The sequence below is a fragment of the Scyliorhinus torazame genome, chromosome 13 (assembly GCF_047496885.1).
Source record: "Scyliorhinus torazame isolate Kashiwa2021f chromosome 13, sScyTor2.1, whole genome shotgun sequence".
Lineage (NCBI taxonomy): Eukaryota > Metazoa > Chordata > Chondrichthyes > Carcharhiniformes > Scyliorhinidae > Scyliorhinus > Scyliorhinus torazame.
Genome location: NC_092719.1, coordinates 120770772 through 120796244, shown reverse-complemented (window position 1 = coordinate 120796244; position 25473 = coordinate 120770772). Strand labels below are relative to the sequence as shown.

At 49.2% G+C, this 25473-nt stretch overlaps 1 protein-coding gene across 1 annotated transcript in view; it reads left to right on the top strand.

Moving 5' to 3' along the window:
• Positions 1–299: 299 nt before the first annotated feature.
• LOC140388260 (protein SSUH2 homolog) overlaps positions 300–25473 on the top strand; it is a 71358-nt gene continuing 46184 nt past the window's right edge. The window contains exons 1-4 of the mRNA XM_072472118.1: positions 300–474; positions 3959–4026; positions 14319–14417; positions 15879–15957. Of these exons, the coding sequence (XP_072328219.1) occupies positions 452–474; positions 3959–4026; positions 14319–14417; positions 15879–15957 (269 nt within the window). The 5' untranslated portion in view covers positions 300–451. The remainder of the gene's footprint in view (positions 475–3958; positions 4027–14318; positions 14418–15878; positions 15958–25473) is intronic.

Here is a 25473-nt window from a genome sequence, read left to right as displayed (position 1 = left end):
GGCTGTAGGTGCAATGCCACAACTACCTTGCCAAAACTGCCCAGGTGGGGAGCTCTGGTGTGGTATCCAAGGGAGCCAACATCTGTTCTGTGTTCCACAGTGGGGGTAACACGGTGGGAAGGCTGGGCTTGAACTGTTCAATATTTAAGAAACTAAAGATTTGAATATCAGAGTCGGTCATGTGGGTTTACTGATAAATAGTCAGGGGCCCTGTTCTGGTACGGCTCTGACCAGAGGCACTGCAATGAAAGAGTGTGTGATTCCCATTCTGAGAGGCTGCCTCACAGAAAGGAAGGAGGGGTCAAAACAAAGGCGTGGAAAAAGTGTTGGTGAAAGCAGGAAACGAAACTGACTGAGCCTGAGAGGCCACGGAGAGTGAAAGTGATCCAGCCGGGAGACTTGGGGACATCGCTGGATACAGACACTGACCTGTCTATCCCCCCCAAAAACTATGGAAAAACAAGCGCTGCTCAGGTAAGAACACCAATCGTCAGAAACTTTCAGGGTGCAGCTTCAACACCCCCCCACCCCCCCGGTGTTGACTAGAACCGCGATTACAATCGTACAGTAAAAGAGACTTCTTGCAAATGTTTTTGTCGCTATTGCCAGGTTGCGATTCCCGGGTTCCCAGGTGGGGCGGTTCCTCCACCGCAGTTCTTTATTTAATTGCCTTCAATGGGCCCTGCACAGAGCCTCATGCAACAGGTAACCTCGGTGCAGTGACCGTCTTCCAGGCTTCACTTTGTTACAGGGTCTGAGACCTTGGTGTATCCCGAGCTGAGCCACTGGGGGAATCTGCTGCAACTCAAAGCCAATCAGTGGGGAAATTCAGAGGGGCATGAAAACATGGTGGTGTTTTTCTTTCTCTCGGTTTTCTTTAAACCCCATGTTTATTGGCTATTGAACACATGAGATTGATTGTTTGCTTAACAGTCAATGATCATCCAATTGGAAAATAGAGTTTCTCTCCGCTTTCCTATTGGTTATGGGACGGTGGGGTACTGCTGAAGATGGATGATGCCCAGTGGTCAACTATGGGAGAGTGAGGGTGGGCAGTTGGAGACTTGAGGCCTGTATTAAATCCACTGGGAACACCTCCAACCAGGATTGATTTGATTTATTTATTGTCACGTGTACCGAGGTACAGTGAACAGTATTGTTCTACTTACAGTCCTGGCAGATCGCTCCACATGTGAATACATATAGCCTCCTATAATTCTGCCCCCCGATCCACACAGCTTCCACCGCCCTCTCCCTGTAACAAGGGCTGTGACCGATGGCCCCGCCGCCGAAACGGTCCCGAAAAACCAGAACATCTGGAAGTTCTTACACTGCTTACTCCAGATGCTTACTCCAGAATGCAAAGCACCTATTCAGTCCTGCAGTCATGCCCTCAGTCCCCACAGAGGATTTCTTTTTTTTGTCCATAAAAAGATTTTTGAGTTCTCTCGAAGATAAACGCAAATTACTGTGGATGCTGGAATCTGAAACAAAAACAGAAAATACTGGATAATCATCACCCATCTCCCACACCTCTGCTCTCACCCCACCCCCTCCCTCCCAGAACCAGGATAGGATCCCCCTTGTCCTCATTTTTCACCTCACCAGCCTCCGCATTCAAAGAATCATCCTTTGCCCATTCTGCCAACTCCAGCATGATGCCACCACCATCACATCCCCCCCCCCCCCCTCACCCCCCTGTCAGCATTCCGTAGGGATAATTCCCTCCGCGATACCCTGGTCCACTCCTCCATCACCCCCAACACTCGCCCTCCTCCCATGCCACCTTCTCATGCAATCGCAGATGGTGTAACAGCTGCACCTTTACCTCCATTCACCTGAGGAAGGAGCAGCGCTCCGAAAGCTAGTTATTTGAAACAAACCTGTTGGACTTTAACTTGGTGTTGTAAGACTTCTTACTGTGCTCACCCCAGTCCAACGTCGGCATCTCCGCATCATCACCTTTACCTCTGCCCTGCTCACCATCCAAGGGTCTGAACAACCTTTTCAAGTGAGGCAGCGCTTCACGTGCACCTCCATCAATCTGGTCTACTGCATTTGCTGCTCTCAATGAGGTCTACACTATATCAGAGAGATTAAACACAGACTGGGTGACCCCTTTGCAGAACACCTTCGGTCCGTCTGCAAGCAGGACCCTGACCATCCGCTTGTTGCTGCCATTTCAACTCGCGTCCTGCTTTCATGTCCATCCTTGGCCTGCTGCAATGTTCCAGTGAAGCCCAGCACAAACTGGAGGAACAGCACCTCATCTTCCAATTCGGCATGTTACAGCCTTCTGGATTTAACATAGAATTCACAATCTGATGTTATTGAATTCACTCCATCACCATCACCCACACTCGGCTAAATTGCTGGCTTTTAAAGCAGACCAAGGCAGGCCAGCAGCACAGTTCGATTCCCGTACCAGCCTCCCCGAACAGGCGCCGGAATGTGGCGACTAGGGGCTTTTCACAGTAACTTCATTGAAGCCTACTTGTGACAATAAGCGATTTTCATTTCATTTTCATTTTTATTTCTATCAACTTATTTTCATTTATACCATTGATCTGTCTTTCCCTCACCATTTCCGCCCCCCCTCCCCTCCCCACATATCTTCCCCCACACCACTTGTGCCATCTGTTCCTTATTCTGAGTTACCCTTTGATGCGCTTCTTACCTTTGTTCTGCCATTGACACATTCTTATCTCTTTATGTGCCACTATCAGCACCCTTCTTAGCCTTAATCACCTCCATTTACATTACTTTTGTCTTTCTGTCCTCTACTTCTTTGTTTCCACAGACGAGCTACAAGGAAATCCATTGGAAAGTTTCAGTGAAATATTTCCACATTATTTTTAACCATATCCCTGGCCCCTATCCAGCCCCACTGCTCTACCCTCCCCCCCCCCCTTCCACCGTATAAATCTGACCCTATTTCCAGTTCTTTCCAGCTTTAGCAAATAGTCATCCAGACTCAAAACGTCAGCTCCCTTTTCTCTCCACAGATTCTGTCAGATCTGCTAAGATTGTCCAATATTTTTTGTTTTTCAGTTCTCTGCTGGTTTACAGCTGATCCCTCTTTGCCCGTCTTGTATTCTTTCTCAACCTCCCGTTGCACTCACCGTCCTGACTTGGGGCTTTTCGCCGTAACTTCATTGAAGCCTACTTGTGACAATAAACAATTATTATTATTATCGCTGTTTCTTCACTGCCGCTAGATCAAAATCCTGGAACTCCCTTCCTAACAGCACTGTGGGTGTTCCTACACCACATGGGCTGCAAAGTATTTACAACACAGGAACAGCTCATTTGGCTCCACAGATCCATGTCAGTGTTTATGCTGGACCCAAACTTCCTGTTCTTTGTCTAGCCCCAGTTATAGATCTTTCTCTTCCTTTCTCCTCTATGTATTAACCTAGCTTCCCCTTAATTGCAATATTTGAAGAAGAACAGAGCGGGTCACCCCAGTGTCTAACGCAATATTAATCCTTCAACCACAAAACCACTTAAACATATTATCAACTTTGACAAAGAGTCATCCAGACTCAAAACTTTAGCTCCCTTCTCTCTCTACAGATGCTGTCAGACCTGCTGATATCGTCCAGTATGTTTTTGTTCAATATTCCAGCATCCACAGTAATTTGTTTCCCTAAACATATTATCTAGATCAGCAATTTCATCTCATCGCTGTGTAAAGATTTGCTGCTGCACAAGAGTAAAGTGCTTTTGGGACATCCTGTGCTCATAAAAGACACTACATAAATAAAATTACCTTTTCGCTCTTTTAAGATCCCTGTGAGAATTCAGTTTTGATAGATGGTAAATGATACCTAGCATAAAAAGGCATGGTTTGAATTGGCTGTCCTCAGTATGTCCAAATGGAGCTGATTATACATGTGACGTTGACAGTGCAATAATCTTCAATTCACACTAATCGATTCTTGTATTTTTGATTCAGTGCCACTGGATCTCCAGGTTACGATGACTCTATCAACCCTGCACCTATCCCAGCATCCTCAGTTGCAGGTAAAGCCTAGTCTAAATTAAATAAAGGTATTAAATGTTGTGACCCCTGCCAGGTGGTGCGAAGCATGTCTGAGGTGATTGTGGGCACGTAGCGGGTAATGTTCTGTGACTGCCAGTCTCTGTTGAGAATCCCTGATCCCGCTGTTACCTCTTCAAAATGCTCCTTGGGACGAGCTACAAGGAAATCCATTGGAAAGTTTCAGTGAAATATTTCCACATTATTTTTAACCATTTTAGTGTGGAACCTGAACAATTGTAAACCCATTCTGGAGGAGCATCAGCTTCAAGGGATGGTCACAGCGCTGTGACAAATGAAAATGCTGTCTTCTCGAGTGAATTAAGATATACTGGGGCAATGCAGAGGGAGCTTTACCTAGTGCCTAACCTAGCCCAACAACAACTTGGATTTGTATAGCTGCTTTAATGTTGTTCAACATCCCAAGGCACTTCACAGGAGCGTATTGAAACACAATTTGACACTAAGTCACATAACGAGATATTATAACAGATGACCAAACATTTGCCAAAGAGATAGGTTTAAGAAGGAGAGAGAGTTAGCGAGACAACAAGTTTTAGTGAGGGAATTCCAGAGCATAGACCCCTGAAGGTACAACCACCAACGGTGGGGGCATGGGGGTGGTGTTTGGTAAGGAAATTGAGGACGTGCAAGAGGTGGCACATAATGTTTGGGGAGAGTTGCTTCAGTTGGTGTGAGAGAAGAGCCGTCCTCTATATGCAAATGGAAGAAAGATTAGCAGGTGTGGGAGGGCAGTGGGGGCAACTGGCAGGCCTTGCTCTCCTGATGGCGAACCAGTGTATGTCGGATGATGCCTGGATCAAGCTCCACTGTGGTAACATCAGACCTTTCCCCTCCTTCGTGGTTGCCTGACCGTCTGTCCAATGCACAAATTAATGGTTGCCTAGGAGATTTACTGCTGAGTCACTGGTGTGGTTGAACCCTGTCAGGTAGAGAGGAGAGGAATGCAAGTGAGCAGCTGACTCGGAGACAGGAGTGTGATTAACCTGGCTGTCTCTTCAAGTTCAGAAATACACCAATACACAGTTCTGAGTTATGGAAGTGGTACCCTACAAGCAGCCGGCCTTCATCAGTTTCACCAACGTTTTTAGCTGTACGTTCTTAGGAAAGGCGGCACAGAAATAGGTTATTGGGTCCAACCATTCCATGTCGGTGTTTATGCTCCACACAAAGTCTCCTTCATCTTTCCTCATCCAAGTCCATTGTGACCTTCCATTCCCTTCTCTCTCATATGTCTAGCGTCCCTTAAACGCATCTAATGGTTCAACCACTCCCTGTGGCAGCAGGTTTCAGATTCTTATCGTTCTCTGGGTGAAGAAATTCCTTCTGAATTCCCTATTGGATTACTTGGTGACTTCTTCATCATTCCTTCACTGTCACAAGATCAAAATCCTGGAACTCCCTTCCTAACAGCACTGAGGGTGTGCCTACACCACATGGACTGCAAAGTATTTACAACACAGAAACAGGTCATTTGGCTCCACTGGTCCATGTTAGTTTTTATGCTCGAGCTGAACCTCCTCCCACTGTTCTTCACCCAGCCCCATTAATAGATCTTTCTCATCCTTTGTCTTCTATGTATTTACCTAGGTTCACCTAACCTGTATGGGGCAGCAGAGTGGCACAGTGGTTAGCACTGCTGCTTCACATAGCCAGGGATCTGGATTCAATTTGGGCCTTGGGTGACTGTGTGGGGTTTGCACGCTCTCCCCATGTCTGCGTGGGTTTCTTCCGGATGCTCCGATTTCCTCCCACAGTCCAAAGATATGCAGGCTAGATGGATTGGCCATGCTAAATTGACCCTTAGTGTCCAGTGATGTGCAGTTTAGGTTACAGGGGATAGGGCTGGGTGAGTGGGAGAGTGAGCCTAGGTTTGGGTGCTCTTTCAGAGGGTCAGTGCAAACTCGATGGGCCGAATGACCACCTTCTGTGCTGTAGGGATTCCATGAACCTGCACATCTTTAAACACTAAGGTGCAATTTAGCATGGCCAGTCCACCTAACCTGCACATCTTTCATTTTGATGGCCTCTGGCTATGCTCTTCCCCACAAGAGAAAACATTGGCCGGAATTTTCCGGTCCTGCCGAAATCAATGGACTTCTGAGTTAACAGCCCCGGCCTCATTGCTACAGGGCCGCAATTCCATCCAATCTCTCCATATCCCACGCTGTCAGAACCTTTCATAATTTAAACACTTCTATTAGTGCACCCCTCATTCTTCTGCAAGAGGAAAGAGGTGCAGCGTGGCAACCTTTTTTGATATATTTGATCTTTCATCACCTTAAGTTTTAAGGAGTTGGCTGGGGGAAGGAAATGGGAATTCTAGTTTGGTCACATTGTGTCCTCTGTAAAAGTAAACATCATCTCCATCTGATTGAAACCTAAGTGAGAATGACGGCAATGGGGACGGAACTGAAGCAAATTTATCTCCATACTGGCCTGAGTCCTTCACAGTAAAGCTAAAGACAGGAATTGGCAGTGGCAATGCAAACGAGGTGGTGATTTTCTAACACTATTGACCTGTGGTACACATATTTTGCACAGAATAAAACTACAGCAGCATATTCAAAATCTGTGGCTAAACCACAGCGCCTTGCTTCAAAACAACCTCAAATGTTGCAAACACGTTACATGCTTTGTCTGAGAGGATGACTGCTTGCTTTGTCAGGTACTTTTTTGGCTGGAGTTTACAAAAAACAGAGAGCAATTGCTAGGACATGGAGTGAGTTCTTTTTGTTGTTAAAGGTGGGAATGAGGAGGCTGAATATTTATCATAGAATTTACATTGCAGAAGGAGACAATTCGGCCCATCGAGTCTGCACTGGCCCTTGGAAAGAGCACTCTACTTAAGCCCACGCCTCCACCCTATCCCCGTAACCCAATAACCCCACCTAACTTTTTTGGTCACTAAGGGCAATTTATCGTGGCCAATCCACCTAAACTGCACATCTTTGGACTGTGGGAGGAAACCGGAACACCCGTAGGAAACCCACGCACACACTGGGAGAACGTGCAGACTCCACACAGACAGTGACCCAAGCCGGGAAATGAACCTGAGAACCTGGAGCTGTGAAGCAACTGTGATAACCACTGTGCTACCGTGCTGCTACTTATCAAGACAAATGCTCAGATCAGCAAGTGAAGTGGTTGGGGGAACCTAATCCCAGCTACATTCTGGGACTTCCAGTACATTGGTGGCTTAAGCCCAGCCTGTAAACAAAGGTAGTTAAAGGAGAACAAAGATGCAGGAGGAACAACTCTCTCTGGGCGTCGAGAGAATGAGCAGAAAGAAGAGCTTCCCTTTGTGTGGTGCAGACAGCTGCTGAGCGCTTATGTGGTGAGGAATCATCCCTTGCAATTTCCTCAGCATTTTAAGATACATTTCCATGATATTAAAGGAAGTGCCCTCATTGCTGCTGGGAACTCTGCTGTGGGAAAATAGCAGGGAGGGAACACATTACTGTCATTAGCTTTACTGTGAAGGACTAGGACATCGTAAGGAGATAAATTTGCAAGTCTACCTTGCTTCAGCTCTGTCTTAGGTTTCAATAGGATAGAGGCAATATTTATGTTTACACAGAACACGATGTGAGCAAATTATAATTCCCATATCCATTCCTCACCCAACTCCTTAAAACTTAAGGTGATGAAAGATCAAATATATCAATCAAGGTTAGCATTGCAACCATGTGTTCTGAATTTCCACGCACCACTGCACCCACCCATTCAGCAAGTGTAGGGAAAGTTGAAACAAAAAAAGCCCCTTGGTTATTTTTAAGCAGCTTAAAAGCACAGCATTGATGCCACAAGGTCTGCCAGTAACTCTACAAGAGGATCATACACAGAAGGGCTGGATTCTCCTTTTTTGGGACCAAGTCCCCACGAAAACTGGTGTCAAAAGGCCACAGATTCCCCGTTTTGCTGGGGGTTAGCAGGAAGCCGTTGTAGAGCTCACATCTCTAGGTGTCGATACGGCCCCCAGAACATCCGGGTCAGAGGCCACGTCAGCGGCCGCACCATGCCCCATGGCGGAGTCGGCCTGCAGACCTGGACCGGCAATGTAGTGCCCCGCATCAGCCGCTCGTGCACCCCGGACCACCTGCCCACATTGCCCGCCGATCGGCCCTCCCCCGACTGTGGCAGCCCCGGACTGAGTCCGCAGCCGCCACGCGAGGATCCCGGACGGTGTGAGCACAGGTAAGCCACGCAGTCGGGAATTCGGCCGGTCGGGTCGGAGCACCGTGGGGCGGGCCTCAGGCGATGGCCCGAGGCCGTGGATACTCAGCGCAGTACGCCCATTTTCGGGGGGCGGAGAATTTAAAAAACGGTGCCGATCCTGATTTCGCCGCCAAAACGGATTCTCCACCCCGTCGCCGAACACTATTTCGGCGTTGGGGAGCGGAGAATCCAGCCCAAGGTGAAACATGCCTGGTGGGCACCGCGTGGACTGAGGTGTGTTATCGGCCCCTTCAACCTTTGAGATTCTGTTTTTTCTTTGATGCAGTATCACATTGAGGAGCTGCATTTTAATTTAGCCTATAGTTTCTGGTTTAGTTTATCTGATTAACCAAAGGAAGCACAAGGGAGAAACGGATATGCTGCTAGAATTAGTTGAAGGGGGTTGAGATGAGGTACATGTGGAGTATAAAGACTAATATGGGCAAGTTGGAACCAAAGACCTACTTCTGTGAATTATATGAGGCGTACAGTGATGATAAAAGACGAGAGTGAATTTCTAAGGGTCTACGGTTCTCTTTAATGACTGGTCAAGTTTGCTTCATGAAGGCAGTTGCTGGACTTGCGGTGATGGTCATGGAGTTGACGATTGCACATTTGATGGTTCCCCCTCAAGGTGGAATTGTCTGGTCCATTTCACCTGATATAGGGGGTGTTTGCTAGTGCAAAGCGCATGAACAGTGAGAGAGGGGAATTCTCCTCCGGAAGGGCCGGTTTGTGGCTTATCGAACAAGGAGTGTAATAAGCAAGGGGCAGCAGTCTGGTCGGGAGGTCTTTCGAAGTGCGACAGAGGGAAAGATGGTGGAGGGCTCTGGGGCATCATTGACTGCCCAGTGATCGACCGAGCAAAGGGTGGATATTTTGAAAACCAAGTTCCAGCAACAGCGGCAAGAGGCCTTGGACAACCTGACTAAAGTGGTGGAGTCAATCAGGATGGTTATTGAGAGAGTGCAGCAAAGGCTGGAGTTGCAGAGTTCAGCACTCAGAATGTTGAGGAGTCGGCGGTCGATCATGAGGACCGGGTGGCCCTGTTGAAGGCAGATATAGTGCTTGTGGTGGAAGGCCAGAAGTGACTGAGGGAGAAGGTGGTGGATCTGGCGATTCGCTGACGTGGGCGGAGTTGGTGTGGTGCAGTTGGTTAAGGGGAGATGGCGGCAGACATCTTGGGAGGCCCAGAAGATGAGCGAGGTGTGGACCTGGGGGAGCTGATTAAAGTCGGGATGGGGGGGGTCCAGTTGATTACATGGAACGTTCGAGGGTTGAATGTGCCGATCAAAAGGTCTCGCGCATTTAAGAAGTTTTAAGGCAGACGTAGTGTTTCTTCAGGAGTCTCATTTGAAGGTGGAGGACCAGACGAGGGTGAGGAAGGGCTGGGTGGGACATGTTTTCCATTCGGGGTTAGATATGAAGATGAGGGGGGGTGGCAGTGTTGATCAATAAGAGGGTGGCTTTTGAGGTGGGAAATATAGTGACGGACTTTGGGGGTAGAATTGTGAAGATAAGTGGGAGGTTAGAGCGGGTGTCTGTGGTGCTGGTGAATGTGTATGCCCCAAATTGGGATGACGTGGAGTTTTTGAGGTGGGTGTTGGCAAAGATTCTGGACCTGAACATGCACCGCCTGATTATTGGGGGGGATTTTAATATGATGCTGGATGGTCATGCCCCAAGTCCCTGAAAGTGTCGACCATGGCAAAGAAGTTGTTGAAGTTTATGGAAAGCGTGGGAAGAGAGACCATGGCTGCTTGAGAGGCCGACGGCGAAGGAATTTTCATACTTCTTGCATGTCCACCGGGTGTACTCCTGGATTGGCTTCTTTGTCCTGGACAACGCGCTGTTGGCGGGGGTGGGTGGATTGGAGTATTCGGCGATCGTGGTATCTGACCACACGCTGCATTGGTTGGTTTGCGGGTGTCAAGTCCCCAATGGCCGGAGAGGAGGTTGGATGCGGGGTTGTTGGCAGATAGGGAGGTTTGTGAAAAGATAGGGGTGGCTATCCAGAACTATGTGGAGCAGGATAAGACGGGGGAGGTTTCTGCCTCCAAGTTGTGGGAGGCACTGAAGGTGGTGGTAAGAGGAGAGTGTATCTTGATATCGGGCACACAAGGAGAGGGTCGACAGGCCCAGAGGTTGAGATTGGTTGTTGCCATTCTGAGGGTTGACCGGAGGTACTTGCCGGCTCCTGAGGAGGCGCTGTTGAGGGAGAGACAGAAGCTCCAGATGGAGTTTAGGCTTGTGTCCATGGGATAGGTAGTGGGGCAATTGCACATGGCCAGGGGGGTAGTATATGAATAGGAGGAGGAAGCCAGCAGGATGCTTGTGCATCAGTTGAGGAGGCAGGTGGTGGCAAAGGAAATTGGGAGGATGAGAAATGGTGGGGGAAGGGTGGTAATGGAGCCGGAGGAGGTGAATGGGGCGTTTGAGGCGTTTCACTGGAAATTATACAGCTCTGAGCCTCCAGGGGGGGATGAGGGTATGAGGTGGTTTTCAGATGGGCTGGAGTCCGAGGGTGGCAGAGGCAAAGGTGCAGGAATTGGGGGCATGATCGGGCTGAAGGAGGTAATGGAATGTGTGGGGTCGATCCAGACAGCGAAGGCCCCTGGTCCGGATGGATTCCCAACCGAGTTCTACAAGAAGTTTGGGTCGGGGGTACGCCCCTGTTAGTTGAGATGCATAATGAGTCGATGTGGAAGGGAGAGCGCCCCCCCCCCCCCCCCCCCCCCCCCACCACCACATTGTCTCAGGCTTCGTTATCGCTCATTTTAAAGAAGGACAAAGACCTGGAGCAAGGTGGGTCGTATCGCCCAATTTCGCGATTGAATGTAGATGCAAAGCTATTAGCAAAGGTAATGGCGATGCGGATAGAGGATTGTGTGCTTGGGAGATAGTTGAGGACCAGACAAGATTTGTGAAGGGGCGGCTGATATCGACGAATGTCCGGAGGTTATTGAATATCATTATGATGCCGGCCAAGAACCGACAAGTAGAAGTGCTTGTGGTGATGGATGCAGAGAAAGCTTTTGATCGGATGGGGTGGGCGGACTTATTCAAGGTGTTGGGGCGGTTTGTGTTTAGGCAAGGATTTGTGGACTGGGTTCGGCTGTTGTATAAGACATCTAAGGAGAGTGTTCAGACTAACAAGGTCAGCTCGGAGTACTTTGGGTTGCACCGGGGGACAAGGCAAAGGTGTCCGCTTTCCCTGGAGCTCTTTGCCCACGCGATTGAACCCTTGACAATAGCACATAGGGGCTCAAGGGGGTGGAGGGGTATTGAGTGGGGGAAGAGGGGTGGAGGGGGGGGGATTCGCAACAGTGTAGCGCTGAATTTCGTTGTATGTGGATGATCTGCTGTATATTTCGGACCCAGTCGGGTGTTTTAACAGGATCATGGGGATTTTGGGGGAGTTTGGCCTCTTTTTGGGGTAGAAGCTCAACTTGGGGAAAAGTGAGATATTCTCAATTAATGCCTAGGGACAGGGAAGGAGTTTGGGCAGGCTGCTGCCTCAGTTGGTAGGGGCGAGTTTTCATTACCTTGGATACAGGTGGCGCGAGGTTGCGCCAAGTTGCATAAATTGAATTTGGCGCAGTTGGTGGAGGGAATGAAGTCATACTTTAAGAGGTGGGATGTGCTGCATTGTCATTTGCTGGTCGTGTCCAGAGGGTAAAGATGAAGGTGTTGCCAAAGTTTTGTTTGTGTTTCAGAACCTCCTGATCTTTGTGCCCAAGTCCTTTTTTAGGAAGGTTAATGGGATGATTTTAAGGTTTGTGTGGGTGGGTAAGGCTCCACGGGCTAGGGGGTGTTCCTGGAGAGGCATCACCAGGAAGGTTTAGTGTTGCCGAACTTGCAAAACTATTACTGGGCAGCAAACATGGCAATGATTAGGAAATGGGCGGTGGAGGAGTGGTTGGTGTGGGGCGGATGGAGCCGACCTTGTATAAAGGAACCAGTTTGAGTGGCGAGGGGCTGGAGGGGTATTGAGTGGGGAGGGGGGTTTGAGGAACAGCGAGTTTCTCTGTATGTGGATGATCCCCTGCTGTATATTTCGGACCGGTCGTGATCCCCAGCTCCTGATTTCTGGTGCCCTTTCTCTTCTCGCCAGTCAGGTACTCCACGAGGCCGGTGGTGGTATCAGCGTTGAGGGTGTGGAACCAGTGGACAGCACGGTAGCACAAGTGGATAGCACTGTGACTTCACAGCGCCAGGGTCCCAGGCTCGATTCCCTGCTAGGTCACTGTCTGTGCGGAGTCTGCACGTTCTCCCCGTGGCTGTGTGGGTTTCCTCCGCGTGTTCCGGTTTCCTCCCACAGTCCAGAGGCGTGAAGGTTAGGTGGATTCACCATGCTAAATTGCCTTTAGTGACCAAAAAGGTTAGGGGGGGTTATTGGGTTACGGGGATAGGGTGGAAGTGAGGGCTTAAGTGGGTCGGTGCAGACTCGATGGGCCGAATGGCCTCCTGCACTGTATGTTCTATGTTCAGTGCCAGCAGCATTTTAGAATGGAAGGCATGTCCCAGTGGGCGTCAATTTGCAACAATCAGCGGGTTGCCCCAGCGGGGTTGGATGCGAGATTCTGGGGGTAGTGGCTCATGGGGGTAGAATAGAACATACAACATACAGTACAGAAGGCACGTAACCCCTCCTAACCGTTTTGGACACTAAGGGCAATTTATCATGGCCAATCCACCTAACCTGCATGTCTTTGGACTGTGGGAGGAAACCGGAGCACCCGGAGGAAACCCACACAGACATACTTTAGGATTTATTTCTTATAGGGAAGTTTGCAGACCTGGAGGAGCTGAAGGGAACATATCAGTTGCCAAAGGGGAATGGGTTCAGGTATCTGCAGGTTCGGGACTTTGTGAGGAAGGAGGTGCCTTCGCCTCTGATGCTGCCACCCCAAGTGCTGCAGGACAAACTCCTGTGCGAGGAGGAAATAGGAGAGGGCAGGGTCCTGGAGATAGATGGGGAGCTGCTGAAGAGAGAGAGTGCCCTGTGGAGGAGGTTCGGCAAAGTGGAAGGAGGAGCTGGGGGCTGGAGTATGGAGTGAGGCTTTACGGAGGGTTAATGTGTCCTCGTCGTGTGCAAGACGAAGACTCACCCAGTTTAAAGTGATACACAGGGCCTACATGACGGTGTCCAGAATGAGCCGATTCTTTCCAGCGGTGGAGGATAGGTGTGCGCAGTGTGAACCATGTCCATATGTTTTGGGCATGTCTGAGGTTGAGGTGTTTTGGATGGGATTTGCACATATAATGTCGAAGATTTTGGGGGTAATGGTAGCTCTTTGAGTCAGGAGGTGGCAATATTTGGCGTGTTGGAGGATCTGGGACTGCTGGTGGGAAGAGGCCGATGTATTGGCACAGTGGTTAGCACAGTTGCTTCACAGCTCCTGGGTCCCAGGTTCGATTCCCGGCTTGGGTCACTGTCTCTGGGAGTCTGCATGTTCTCCCAGTGTGCGCGTGGGTTTCCTCTGGGTGCTCCGGTTTCCGCCCCACAGTTCAGAGATATTCAGGTTAAATGAGGGTCATGATAAATTGCCCTTAGTGTCCAAAAACGTTAGGTATGGGGACAGGGTGGAGATGTGAGCTTAAGTGGGTGCTCTTTCCAAGGGCCGGTGCAGACTCGATGGGCCGAATGGTCTCCTTCGGCACTGTAAATTCTATGATTAGCCTTTGCCTCCCTGGTAGCCCGAGATGGATTTTGTTGTACTGGTGGGGGTATTTAGTCATCAGTGGGGGGGATACTTTTTCTGTTCGGGCTGGGTTAAAAGTTTAAAAAGGTGGTAGGAGGGGTATGTGTCGGGGAGGGGGTGCGGGGAGTGGGTAGAGTTGTGGGGGTGGGTAAGGATGTTTTGGCTGTTTGCAGTTGCCACGGTTGTTTTTTGTTTGTGTTTTTCTTTTCTTATTTGTTGTGTATATATTTGAAAATGGCCCCAATGAAATGTTTTCCAGAAAAAATGTTGCCACAGTGTGAGCAGTTCAATCAAGTGATTAATGAAAGCGAATGCCACCTTCTTCTTTGCAGCTTTCCCTGAAGTGCCGCAGGATGAGGAATGGGCATCAGCACCACCAGCTGAGATGCTGGATGACGTGGCTGGGTATGAAGGAACCATAGCAGGTGGCGGTAAGAGGCATCGGTTCAGAGGGTTTGTTAGCTAAGTACAGCAGCTTAGGTGCCATATGCAAATATCACCCTCGCTAATCAAAGAGGCTTCACTCAAGTGGTAGGGTAGAACCCCAGCTCCCGGGGTAAAGGCAAATTACTGCGGATGCTGTAATCCCTAGGTGTGATCTACCGGCTTTTCACGCCGGCGGATATTTGGTCCCACGTCGGTGCATGGGTTTTGCAGCGACGTGGGGTGCAGTCACCGGGAAATCCCGTTGACAACGGTGGGTTCGGTAAATCCCCTGGCGGGCTGCCTCTGCTGCCGAAAAACAGGCGGTGGGTTGGTCGGTAAATCCTGCCCCCTATTTGCATAGCAACGTTCCGATTAGTGCCAGTTGGAATTCACTAGTTGTGGGTTAAATGGACCCAGAAACTGTACTGACAGCAGTTGAGGCAGCAGTAGAGCCAGTCGCGGGATTGCCACTACTCCTGCCTATTGCATTGAGCAGGGAAGAAAGAAAGACTTACTTTTCTACAGCGTGGCTTAGAATTCCTACAGTGCAGAAGGAGGCCATTCAGCCCATCGAGTCTGCAGCAACCCTCTGAAAGAGCACCCTATCTAGGTCCACTCCCTCGCCCGTAACCCCACCTAACCTGCACATTTTTGGACTGTGGGAGGAAACCGGAGCACCCAGGGGAAACCCACGTAGACAAGGGGAGAAAACACAAACCCACACAGTCACCTAAGGCTGGAATTGAACCCGTGTCCTTGGTGCCGTGAGGCAGCAGTGCTAACCACTGTGCCACCGTGACACCTGTTTTTTCCCTTTCTTTTACAAGAAGTACAAGTTATTTTGCACTCCTCAAGACACTACACCCAGCAATGGGAGGAATGAAAAACTTGTATGTGCTGCTGTTAGATTGAAAGCTGTTTGTTGACCAGGACACTACAAGAACTCACTGCTCCTCTCCGAGTAGTGCATTGAGATTATTCTACCGCCACCTGAGGCAATGGAATAAACAGGTAGAACCTCTACTTTGTGTTGCATCTGTTGAACGGCATCTCTGGCAATGCAGCACTCCCTTAGCACTGTACTGGAATGCGGTTGTGTGGCCACTTTAAGAGTGCAGCATCTGACTCAGACTATCGGATGAGCCAAGCTGATAGTCTATGGCTATATATACAGTGATCTATGGCTACATATACAGTGAAATTGGGGCAGCAATGTGCCATTCACTTTAACTTGTTACATCCATCTGAATCAAATTTTAATGCCCCAACTGAGGTGAGCGTAGAGTAGCATTCCAACATAAGATTTTCCCAATGTGTGTGGCTCAGCCCTCACTGCTTCAGTTGGTTAAACTAGCAGTAATTGGGGTGGGGTTGACAGCAATGGGTTGGTGGGGAGGCGGCGGGGGCTTTCAGATTAATGTCTGGGTTCCACAACTGACAGACTAATAGCCTGCATTTATTCACAGAGGGAAACTTTGTTCTCCCACCTATTTCTATAACGGAAGGAACACGGAGGGATGAGCCTCGTCCGCAGAGAGAGTGGAGGTGAGATCCTAAATCTGGCAAGTTGCAGTTAGCCCTGCTGCACTTGAATCCCATTTTTGGCCCTGCACTTTGAGGCCTTGCAGGTTTCCTGAAGCCTGAATGGCAGCTCCTGGGGTAACAGGTGAAACAAAACAGCTGCAAAGTTCAGTAAACAACCTGAGAACTCTCTGGGCATTTACCAGCAAGTCAAAGGGACTCAAACCGCTGTCTGGTTCACCAAGTGGATGAGTTAGTGAATGAGGGCACGGGAACAGTCCATGGTTCTCCATACTCACTGGGCTTTCAATGGCGAGCTTGTAGGCTTGTTAGTAAACGTCAGCATGAATTGCTTTTGTTACCTTCTGATAGCAGGAGGAGAACGGAAAAGGTGCCCTGCATTGCTGCATGAAAACTGTCTTTACCAGCAGCAACGTTCACGTCCTTGGGTACAGCTGCTGAATTGCCTTTGAAGTGTAGTCACTGGTATTGTGTAAGCAAGCACAGCCATCAGTTTTTGCACAGCAAACTCCCAGAAAGAGGAATTGACCTGATACTCGGTTCGTAGTCACATTGGCTAAAGGATAGATGTTGACCAGATCAGCGGGATCTGCTCTTCTTCAGGTAGCTGACGAGGATTTTTCTTTCACTTCCACCTGAGAGGGCAGTTGGGGCCTCGATTTAAGACCTTTTCTGAAAGGCGGCATCTTCGGCAGAGTAGTACTCCTTCAGTAAGACACTGGAATGTGAGCCTAGATTCTTTGGCCCAGTCCCTGGGGTGGGACTTCCATCTTCTGATTTGAGGCAACAGTGCTACCACTGACACCAGAGTCACAAGCAGTTTTTAGAGATCTGCAATTAAAACATTTTCAGTTAATTTGTCCCTCAAACCTGTTTTTAATCTTTGGGTGGGATTTCTGCTCCCCATCCCACCCCCCCCCCCCCCCCCACCACCAAACGCCGAGGTGCGTTTTGCGGTGATGGAGGCAGCCTGCCACTGGCTCGCAGCGGGATTTTCCAGGGAGTTGGGGGGGGGGGGCTCACCATTGGCAGGACCAGAAGATTTGGAATTTTGATATGGCTATATTTATATCATGATTATTTATATTTTGCAAGCTGTCTCTATTCAAATCTAGAATATATGTTGAACACGTCAATCGCCCTTGGAAGGGCCAAATTTGCAAGTGTGTGTCACACTTGCATCCGATTGGCGCAGATGTCCCAGTCGTAAAACAGAAACGAATTACAATTAAACCACCTGAATAAGCAGAGGAAAGGGAAAAACAGTCAAGTTTCGTGGTCGGTCTCTCCTCCTGGGAGAACCAGAGACAGACGAACCTCCATGAGCTATAGCAATTGGCCTTCACTGAGCTCGGAGTTTGCATATTTCAAGAATTCTCAGGTTTGAGCTCTTAAGCATGAGGTTTCAGGAGCATTAAAGGACTGAACCCAGCATGCCTCTGAATTGGAAAGGAAGAACCTGACTGGATTCTCCCAAAATGGGGCTATGTCCCCATGCTGGCGTAAAAACGCTGGCGTTGCCTCCCCAGATTCCTGCAAAAAATAAAAGGCGATTCACTTACCTTCTGGGGCTAGCAAGGACCCGGGGAGCTTCACGCTGCTTTGGCTGCGGATATGGGCCCCTGCACCTCCGGTTCCGAGTCCGAACATGCTCACGGCGACGGCCTCCAGCAATTGCGCCGAGCGACATGGCGGACTCTGGCCGCGGTCCAACACTAACAATCTAGGCGCCCCCCCCCCCCCAGTGCTCGATTCCCCCGCCCCCCCACCAGAGCAGCCGCGCAAGAGTCCCGGCCAGCCATACCACTTTAGTTCCACGCCGTCGGGAACTTGGCCGGTCGGGAGCAAAGTATCGCTGGGTGGGCCTCTGGCAATGCCCCCCCCCCCCCCCCCCCACCCAGCCACGCGGCATAATTCGCGGACGCGCGATTCTACAGGGCCCGGAGAATCGCCGGAGCAGCGCCGGGCCCGATTCGGTCAGGAACTTCGATTTTCCGCTCCCACGTCAAATGTAATTTTGGGGCGGGGCTGCAGAGAATCCAGCCCCCTATGTTCATATAGCACCTTTCATGAACTCAGGATGCTCCAAAACACTTTATAGTCAGTGGAAGCACCTTTAAAATATAAGCACAGTTGTAATATAGAGAAACGCAACAACCAATCTGCACACATCAAGGTCCCCCATCAGTAATGAAAGAAGTGACCAGATATCTGATTTTTGGTGTTGATTGAGAGTCCGAACACCCGGGAGAGCAGCAATGTGGGATCTTCCATCCGCACTTCAGAGGACAGACGGGCCTCGGTTTAACAATGCATTTGAAATACAAAACCTCCGACAATGCAGCACTCCATCAAGTACTGCTCTAGACTGCCAACTTAGATTGCTTGCTTCTGCAACCGAGTTTGAATCCACAATGGCCTCATTCCAAAGCAGAAATACTAAGGCGCATGATCAAACTTGCTGACTTTGACATTGGCCATGATGTGGAGATGCCGATGTTGGACTGGGGTGAGCACAGTAAGAAGTTTTACAACACCAGGTTAAAGTCCAACAAGTTTGTTTCGATGTCACTAGCTTTCGGAGCGCTGCTCCTTCCTCAGGTGAATTAAGAGGTATGTTCCAGAAACATATATATAGACAGATTCAAAGATGCCAGACAATGCTTGGAATGCGAGCATTAGCAGGTGATTAAATCTTTACAGATCCAGAGATGGGGTAACCCCAGGTTAAAGAGGTGTGAATTGCGTCAAGCCAGGACAGTTGGTAGGATTTCGCAGGCCAGATGGTGGGGGATGAATGTAATGCAACATGAATCCCAGGTCCCGGTTGAGGCCGCACTCATGTGTGCGGAACTTGGCTATAAGCTTCTGCTCGGCGATTCTGCGTTGTCGCGCGTCCTGAAGGCCGCCTTGGAGAACGCTTACCCGGAGATCAGAGGCTGAATGCCCTTGACTGCTGAAGTGTTCCCCGACTGGAAGGGAACATTCCTGCCTGGTGATTGTCGCACGATGTCCGTTCATTCGTTGTCGCAGCGTCTGCATGGTCTCGCCAATGTACCACGCTTCGGGACATCCTTTCCTGCAGCGTATGAGGTAGACCACGTTGGCCGAGTCGCACGAGTATGTACCGCGTACCTGGTGGGTGGTGTTCTCACGTGTAATGGTGGTATCCATGTCGATGATCTGGCACGTCTTGCAGAGATTGTCATGGCAGGGTTGTGTGGTGTCGTGGTCACTGTTCTGAAGACTGGGTAGTTTGCTGCAAACAATGGTTTGTTTGAGGTTACGCAGTTGTTTGAACATTGGCGACATACTTTCCTATCCCAGTAATTCACCTCAATCTTTTTGGTGCAACATTGGCTTTCGGATTTGGTCCAAAATGCCGTGACTGGGCTCAGCGCCAACTCTACAATGAGCTGTAGGTTCTGATCGGAAGGAGCAGGAAGAGTACAAAGTGACAATTCAGCATTTCAAAATAAAGAGAACTGTGACCAGACCAACTCTTCTGGTTTGTCTGCTGAGAGGTTATGTCGTACATTGGGGAGCAAGTGGGGACTTGCCTACCAATCAGTGCTTTTTGGGCAGTAGGTTTGTGCAGATGATTCAGCATTGCAGTATCATTCAGCACATTCAGCCAGAGGCTGTTTAGCACAGGGCTAAATCACTGGCTTTGAAAGCAGACCAAAATAGCTTATTGTCACAAGTGGGCTTCAAATTAAGTTACTGTGAAAAGCCCCTAGTCGCCACATTCCGGCGCCTGTTCGGGGAAGCTGGTACGGGAATTGAACTGTGCTGCTGGCCTGCCTTAGTCTGCTTTAAAAGCCAACTATCTAGCCCTGTGCTAAACCAGCCCCAGGAAAATCACTTATTGTTGCAAGTGGGCTTCAAATTAAGTTACTGTGAAAAGCCCCTAGTCGCCACATTCCGGCGCCTGTTCGGGGAAGCTGGTACGGGAATTGAACTGTGCTGCTGGCCTGCCTTAGTCTGCTTTAAAAGCCAACTATCTAGCCCTGTGCTAAACCAGCCCCAGGAAAATCACTTATTGTTGCAAGTAGGCTTCAAATGAAGTTACTGTGAAAAGCCACATTCCGGCGCCTGTTCGGGGAGGCTGGTACGGGAATTGAACCGTGCTGCTGGCCTGCCTTGGTCTGCTTTAAAAGCCAGCTCTTTAGTCCTGTGCTAAACCAGCTCACCAGGTGGGACGAAGTGCAAATTTCCATGAGCTTTTTTTGGTGTAGAAGTGCTTTCTGACATCGCCTTTGAATGGGTTCGCTTTAAATTTTGCTGTACCAAATTGGTGCTCAGTTCCCAGGCAAGAGGGAAAATGTTTCTCCTTATCTACATTGTCAACTCTGTTTTTGGATACAATAATGGACGAAATTGAGTCCTCGAGTGATAGGTTTTTCTCATTATCTTTTTGTACGTTCTGCATGTACTTCGATTTGATCGACCGACTCGCATAGTTAATGGTGTGACTTCCAACATATGAAGGCTCCATTGTCTGCATTGTTAAGGACAACACATCCAATAGCAGGAGCCCAGTCTGTTTTGAGTTAGTTACCCACGGCTAAGTTAGCAGTAGCTGGGAGGCAATACTTGACCTCTGCACAGGAGGTAGGCCATGATTTCCACTTCTTTTTTTTAGTAAATTTAAAGTGCCCAATTTTTTTTTCCAATTAAGGGTCAATTTAGTGTGGCCAATCCACCTACCCTGCACATCTTTGGGCGGTGGGGGTGAGACACACACAAACACTGGGAGAATGTGCAAACTCCACACGAACAGTGATTCGGGGCAGGGACTGAACCTGGGACTTCAGTGCCGTGAGGCAGTAGTGCTAACCAGTGCACCACCGTGCCGCCCCTCGGATTTCCACTTCTAATCATGTGTCTGTGTGTGCATCTGACAGGATTGGGCAGAGCTAAGACACACCTCCGATTGCATTCCGTGTCTAGTCTTACACAGATGGAACAGCTACTTGGGCAGTTGGCAACTGTAGAGCTGTGAGGTAACCTTTCCACTGGGTTCCTTAAGAAATGAGTCATCGGTTCCATGTATTTTCAATTTCCAAAAATGGGTTTAGTCCTGCACAAGGATGGTATGGGGGTAAAGTCACTGGAATAGTAATACAGAGGCACTGGCTGATTCTCTGGGGACATGGGTTCAAATTTCACCACAGCAGCTGGTGGAATTTGAATTCAATTAACAAATCTGGAATTGAAAGATAGTCCCACGAATGGCGACCAAGACAACGATCATCAATTGTTGCAAAAAGTCATCTTTTTCTTTTCTTTTAGGGAAGGAAACTTGCCATCGTTACCCAGTCTGGCCTACATGTGACTCGAAGCACTGTGGTTGACTCCTAACAGCCCTCTGAAATGGCCTATGAAGCCACCTGGTTCAAAGATAATTAGAGATGGACAACAAGTGCCACTGATGCCCACAGCCCATAAGATATATATTTTTAAAGAAGTACCTCAATGTCTTTCGCAGAGAACTGAGAACAACAGATTGTGGCATATTGAAAGAAAAGCCTGGCTGGGATTTTCCAGACCCACCCAATTGGTGTTACTTTCCACGCTCCCCATAGCGTGTTTTGCAGTGCCAGCCCGCCATTGGCCGGCGGCGGGATCTTCTGACCCTGCCGTTGTCAACGGGTTTTCCCGTTGTATGGAACCCCCGCACCGGGAAAACCACGGTGAAGGTTTGCCGTCACCTGGACTGGACGATCCCACTGGCATGAATGGCCGGAAAATTCCCTTCAAAATCGTATGGCTAGCCTGCCGTGTCCCCCAGGGCGGAACCGGAAAATTTCAACCCTTGCCTTTTAGTCTGCTTTTGGGATGTGACCAAAGCTGTATTTATTGCCTGAAGAAGTTGGTGAACATTAACAACCATTTTTATCGACTTCCGGGCGCGGCGATGACCAGCTGAGTCGCACGTTTCGGCACCTCCCGTTGGAACGGACTTTTGGGCTCTTATTAGGAGCCCCAACGGCAATTTTTAACGGCCAAAATCACTGTGCGGTGAAATAGAACATAGAACATAGAACAATACAGCACAGTACAGGCCCTTCGGCCCACGATGTTGCACCGAAACAAAAGCCATCTAACCTACACTATGCCATTATCATCCATATGTTTATCCAATAAACTTTTAAATGCCCTCAATGTTGGCGAGTTCACTACTGTAGCAGGTAGGGCATTCCACGGCCTCACTACTCTTTGCGTAAAGAACCTACCTCTGACCTCTGTCCTATATCTATTACCCCTCAGTTTAAAGTTATGTCCCCTCGTGCCAGCCATATCCATCCGCGGGAGAAGGCTCTCACTGTCCACCCTATCCAACCCCCTGATCATTTTGTATGCCTCTATTAAGTCTCCTCTTAACCTTCTTCTCTCCAATGAAAACAACCTCAAGTCCGTCAGCCTTTCCTCATAAGATTTTCCCTCCATACCAGGCAACATCCTGGTAAATCTCCTCTGCACCCGCTCCAAAGCCTCCACGTCCTTCCTATAATGCGGTGACCAGAACTGTACGCAATACTCCAAATGCGGCCGGACCAGAGTTCTGTACAGCTGCAACATGACCTCCCGACTCCGGAACTCAATCCCTCTACCAATAAAGGCCAACACTCCATAGGCCTTCTTCACAACCCTATCAACCTGGGTGGCAACTTTCAGGGATCTATGTACATGGACACCTAGATCCCTCTGCTCAGCCACACTTTCAAGAACTTTACCATTAGCCAAATATTCCGCATTCCTGTTATTCCTTCCAAAGTGAATCACCTCACACTTCTCTACATTAAACTCCATTTGCCACCTCTCAGCCCAGCTCTGCAGCTTATCTATATCCCTCTGTAACCTGCTACATCCTTCCACACTATCGACAACACCACCGACTTTAGTATCGTCTGCAAATTTACTCACCCACCCTTCTGCGCCTTCCTCTAGGTCATTGATAAAAATGACAAACAGCAACGGCCCCAGAACAGATCCTTGTGGTACTCCACTTGTGACTGTACTCCATTCTGAACATTTCCCATCAACCACCACCCTCTGTCTTCTTTCAGCTAGCTAATTTCTGATCCACATCTCTAAATCACCCTCAATCCCCAGCCTCCGTATTTTTTGCAATAGCCTACCGTGGGGAACCTTATCAAACGCTTTGCTGAAATCCATATACACCACATCAACTGCTCCACCCTCGTCTACCTGTTCAGTCACCTTCTCAAAGAACTCAATAAGGTTTGTGAGGCATGACCTACCCTTCACAAAGCCATGCTGACTATCCCTGATCATATTATTCCTATCTAGATGATTATAAATCTTGTCCCTTATAATCCCCTCCAAGACTTTACCCACTACAGACGTGAGGCTCACCGGTCTATAGTTGCCGGGGTTGTCTCTGCTCCCCTTTTTGAACAAAGGGACCACATTTGCTGTCCTCCAGTCCTCTGGCACTATTCCTGTAGCCAATGATGACATAAAAATCAAAGCCAAAGGTCCAGCAATCTCTTCCCTGGCCTCCCATAGAATCCTAGGATAAATCCCATCAGGTCCCGGGGACTTATCTATTTTCAGCCTGTCCAGAATTGCCAACACCTCTTCCCTACGTACCTCAATGCCATCTATTCTATTAGCCTGGGGCTCAGCATTCTCCTCCACAACATTATCTTTTTCCTGAGTGAATACTGACGAAAAATATTCATTTAGTATCTCGCCTATCTCTTCAGACTCCACACACAATTTCCCATCCCTGTCCTTGACTGGTCCTACTCTTTCCCTAGTCATTCGCTTATTCCTGACATACCTATAGAAAGCTTTTGGGTTTTCCTTGATCCTTCCTGCCAAATACTTCTCATGTCCCCTCCTTGCTCGTCTTAGCTCTCTCTTTAGATCCTTCCTCGCTACCTTGTAACTATCCATCGACCCAACCGAAACTTCACACTTCATCTTCACATAGGCCTTCTTCTTCCTCTTAACAAGAGATTCCACTTCCTTGGTAAACCACGGTTCCCTCGCTCGACGCCTTCCTCCCTGTCTGACCGGTACATACTTATCAAGAACACGCAGTAGCTGATCCTTGAACAAGCCCCACTTATCCAGTGTGCCCAACACTTGCAGCCTACTTCTCCACCTTATCCCCCCCAAGTCACGTCTAATGGCATCATAATTGCCCTTCCCCCAGCTATAACTCTTGCCCTGCGGTGTATACTTATCCCTTTCCATCATTAACGTAAACGTCACCGAATTGTGGTCACTGTCCCCAAAGTGCTCTCCTACCTCCAAATCCAACACCTGGCCTGGTTCATTACCCAAAACCAAATCCAACGTGGCCTCGCCTCTTGTTGGCCTGTCAACATATTGTTTCAGGAAACCCTCCTGCACACACTGTACAAAAAACGACCCATCTGTTGTACTCGAACTATATATTTTCCAGTCAATATTTGGAAAGTTAAAGTCTCCCATAGAAGGGAATCCCCCCGGATATATATGGAAAAAGGAGAGGATAGCGGCCGGATTGCAGTGGTTCCTTTGGAGCTGCGGCAAGGAAGGGAAGCTCGAAGCAAGATGGCGTCGGAAGGTGGCCGTTTGGTATGGGGCCCGGAGCAACAAGAGTTCCTGCGGCGCTGTGTGGAAGAGCTGAAGAAGGAGGTGTTAGCCCCGATGCTACAGGCGATTGAAGGGCTAAAGGAGGCGCAGAGGACCCAGGAGCTGGAGCTTCGGGTCGTGAAGGCAAAGGCTGCTGAAAATGAAGATGAAATACAGGGCCTCGTGGTGAAGACAGAGACGCACGAGGCACAGCACAAACGGTATGTGGAGAGGTTGGAAGCCCTGGAGAATAATTCGAGGAGGAAGAATTTAAGAGTCCTGGGTCTTCCCGAAGGCGCAGAGGGGGCGGACGTCGGGGCATATGTGAGCACGCTGCTTCACTCGCTAATGGGATCGGAGGCCCCGACGTGTCCTTTGGAGGTGGAGGGAGCTTATCGAGTTCTGGCACGAAGACCAAAGGCTGGAGAAATACCTCGAGCCATAGTGGTGAGGTTCCACCACTACAACGACAGAGAGATGGTCCTAAGATGGGCGAAGAAAACTCGGAGCTGTAGGTGGGAGAACGCGGTGATCCACGTATACCAGGATTGGAGTGCGGAGGTGGCGAGAAGGAGGGCAGGTTTCAATCGGGCTAAGGCAGTGCTTCACAAAAAGAAGGTTACATTTGGAATGTTACAACCGGCGAGATTGTGGGTCACACACCAAGGGAAGCACCACTACTTTGAGACGGCAGAAGAGGCGTGGATATTCATTGTGGACGAGAAGCTGGAATAGTCTGGCGAGAGAAAGAGCTTCTGGGATAAAGTGGTGGGGTGATTATGTGGGGTGAGGAAGGGGGGGGGATGATTTTTCAATTTGTTAATTTTTCAATCCTGTAACTTTTCTCTCTTCCCCTCGTTGAGGGGGGGAGTATGAGGAACTGTGGGCGCCGGTGGGAAGGAAAGGGGAAGTAGAAGGGAATTG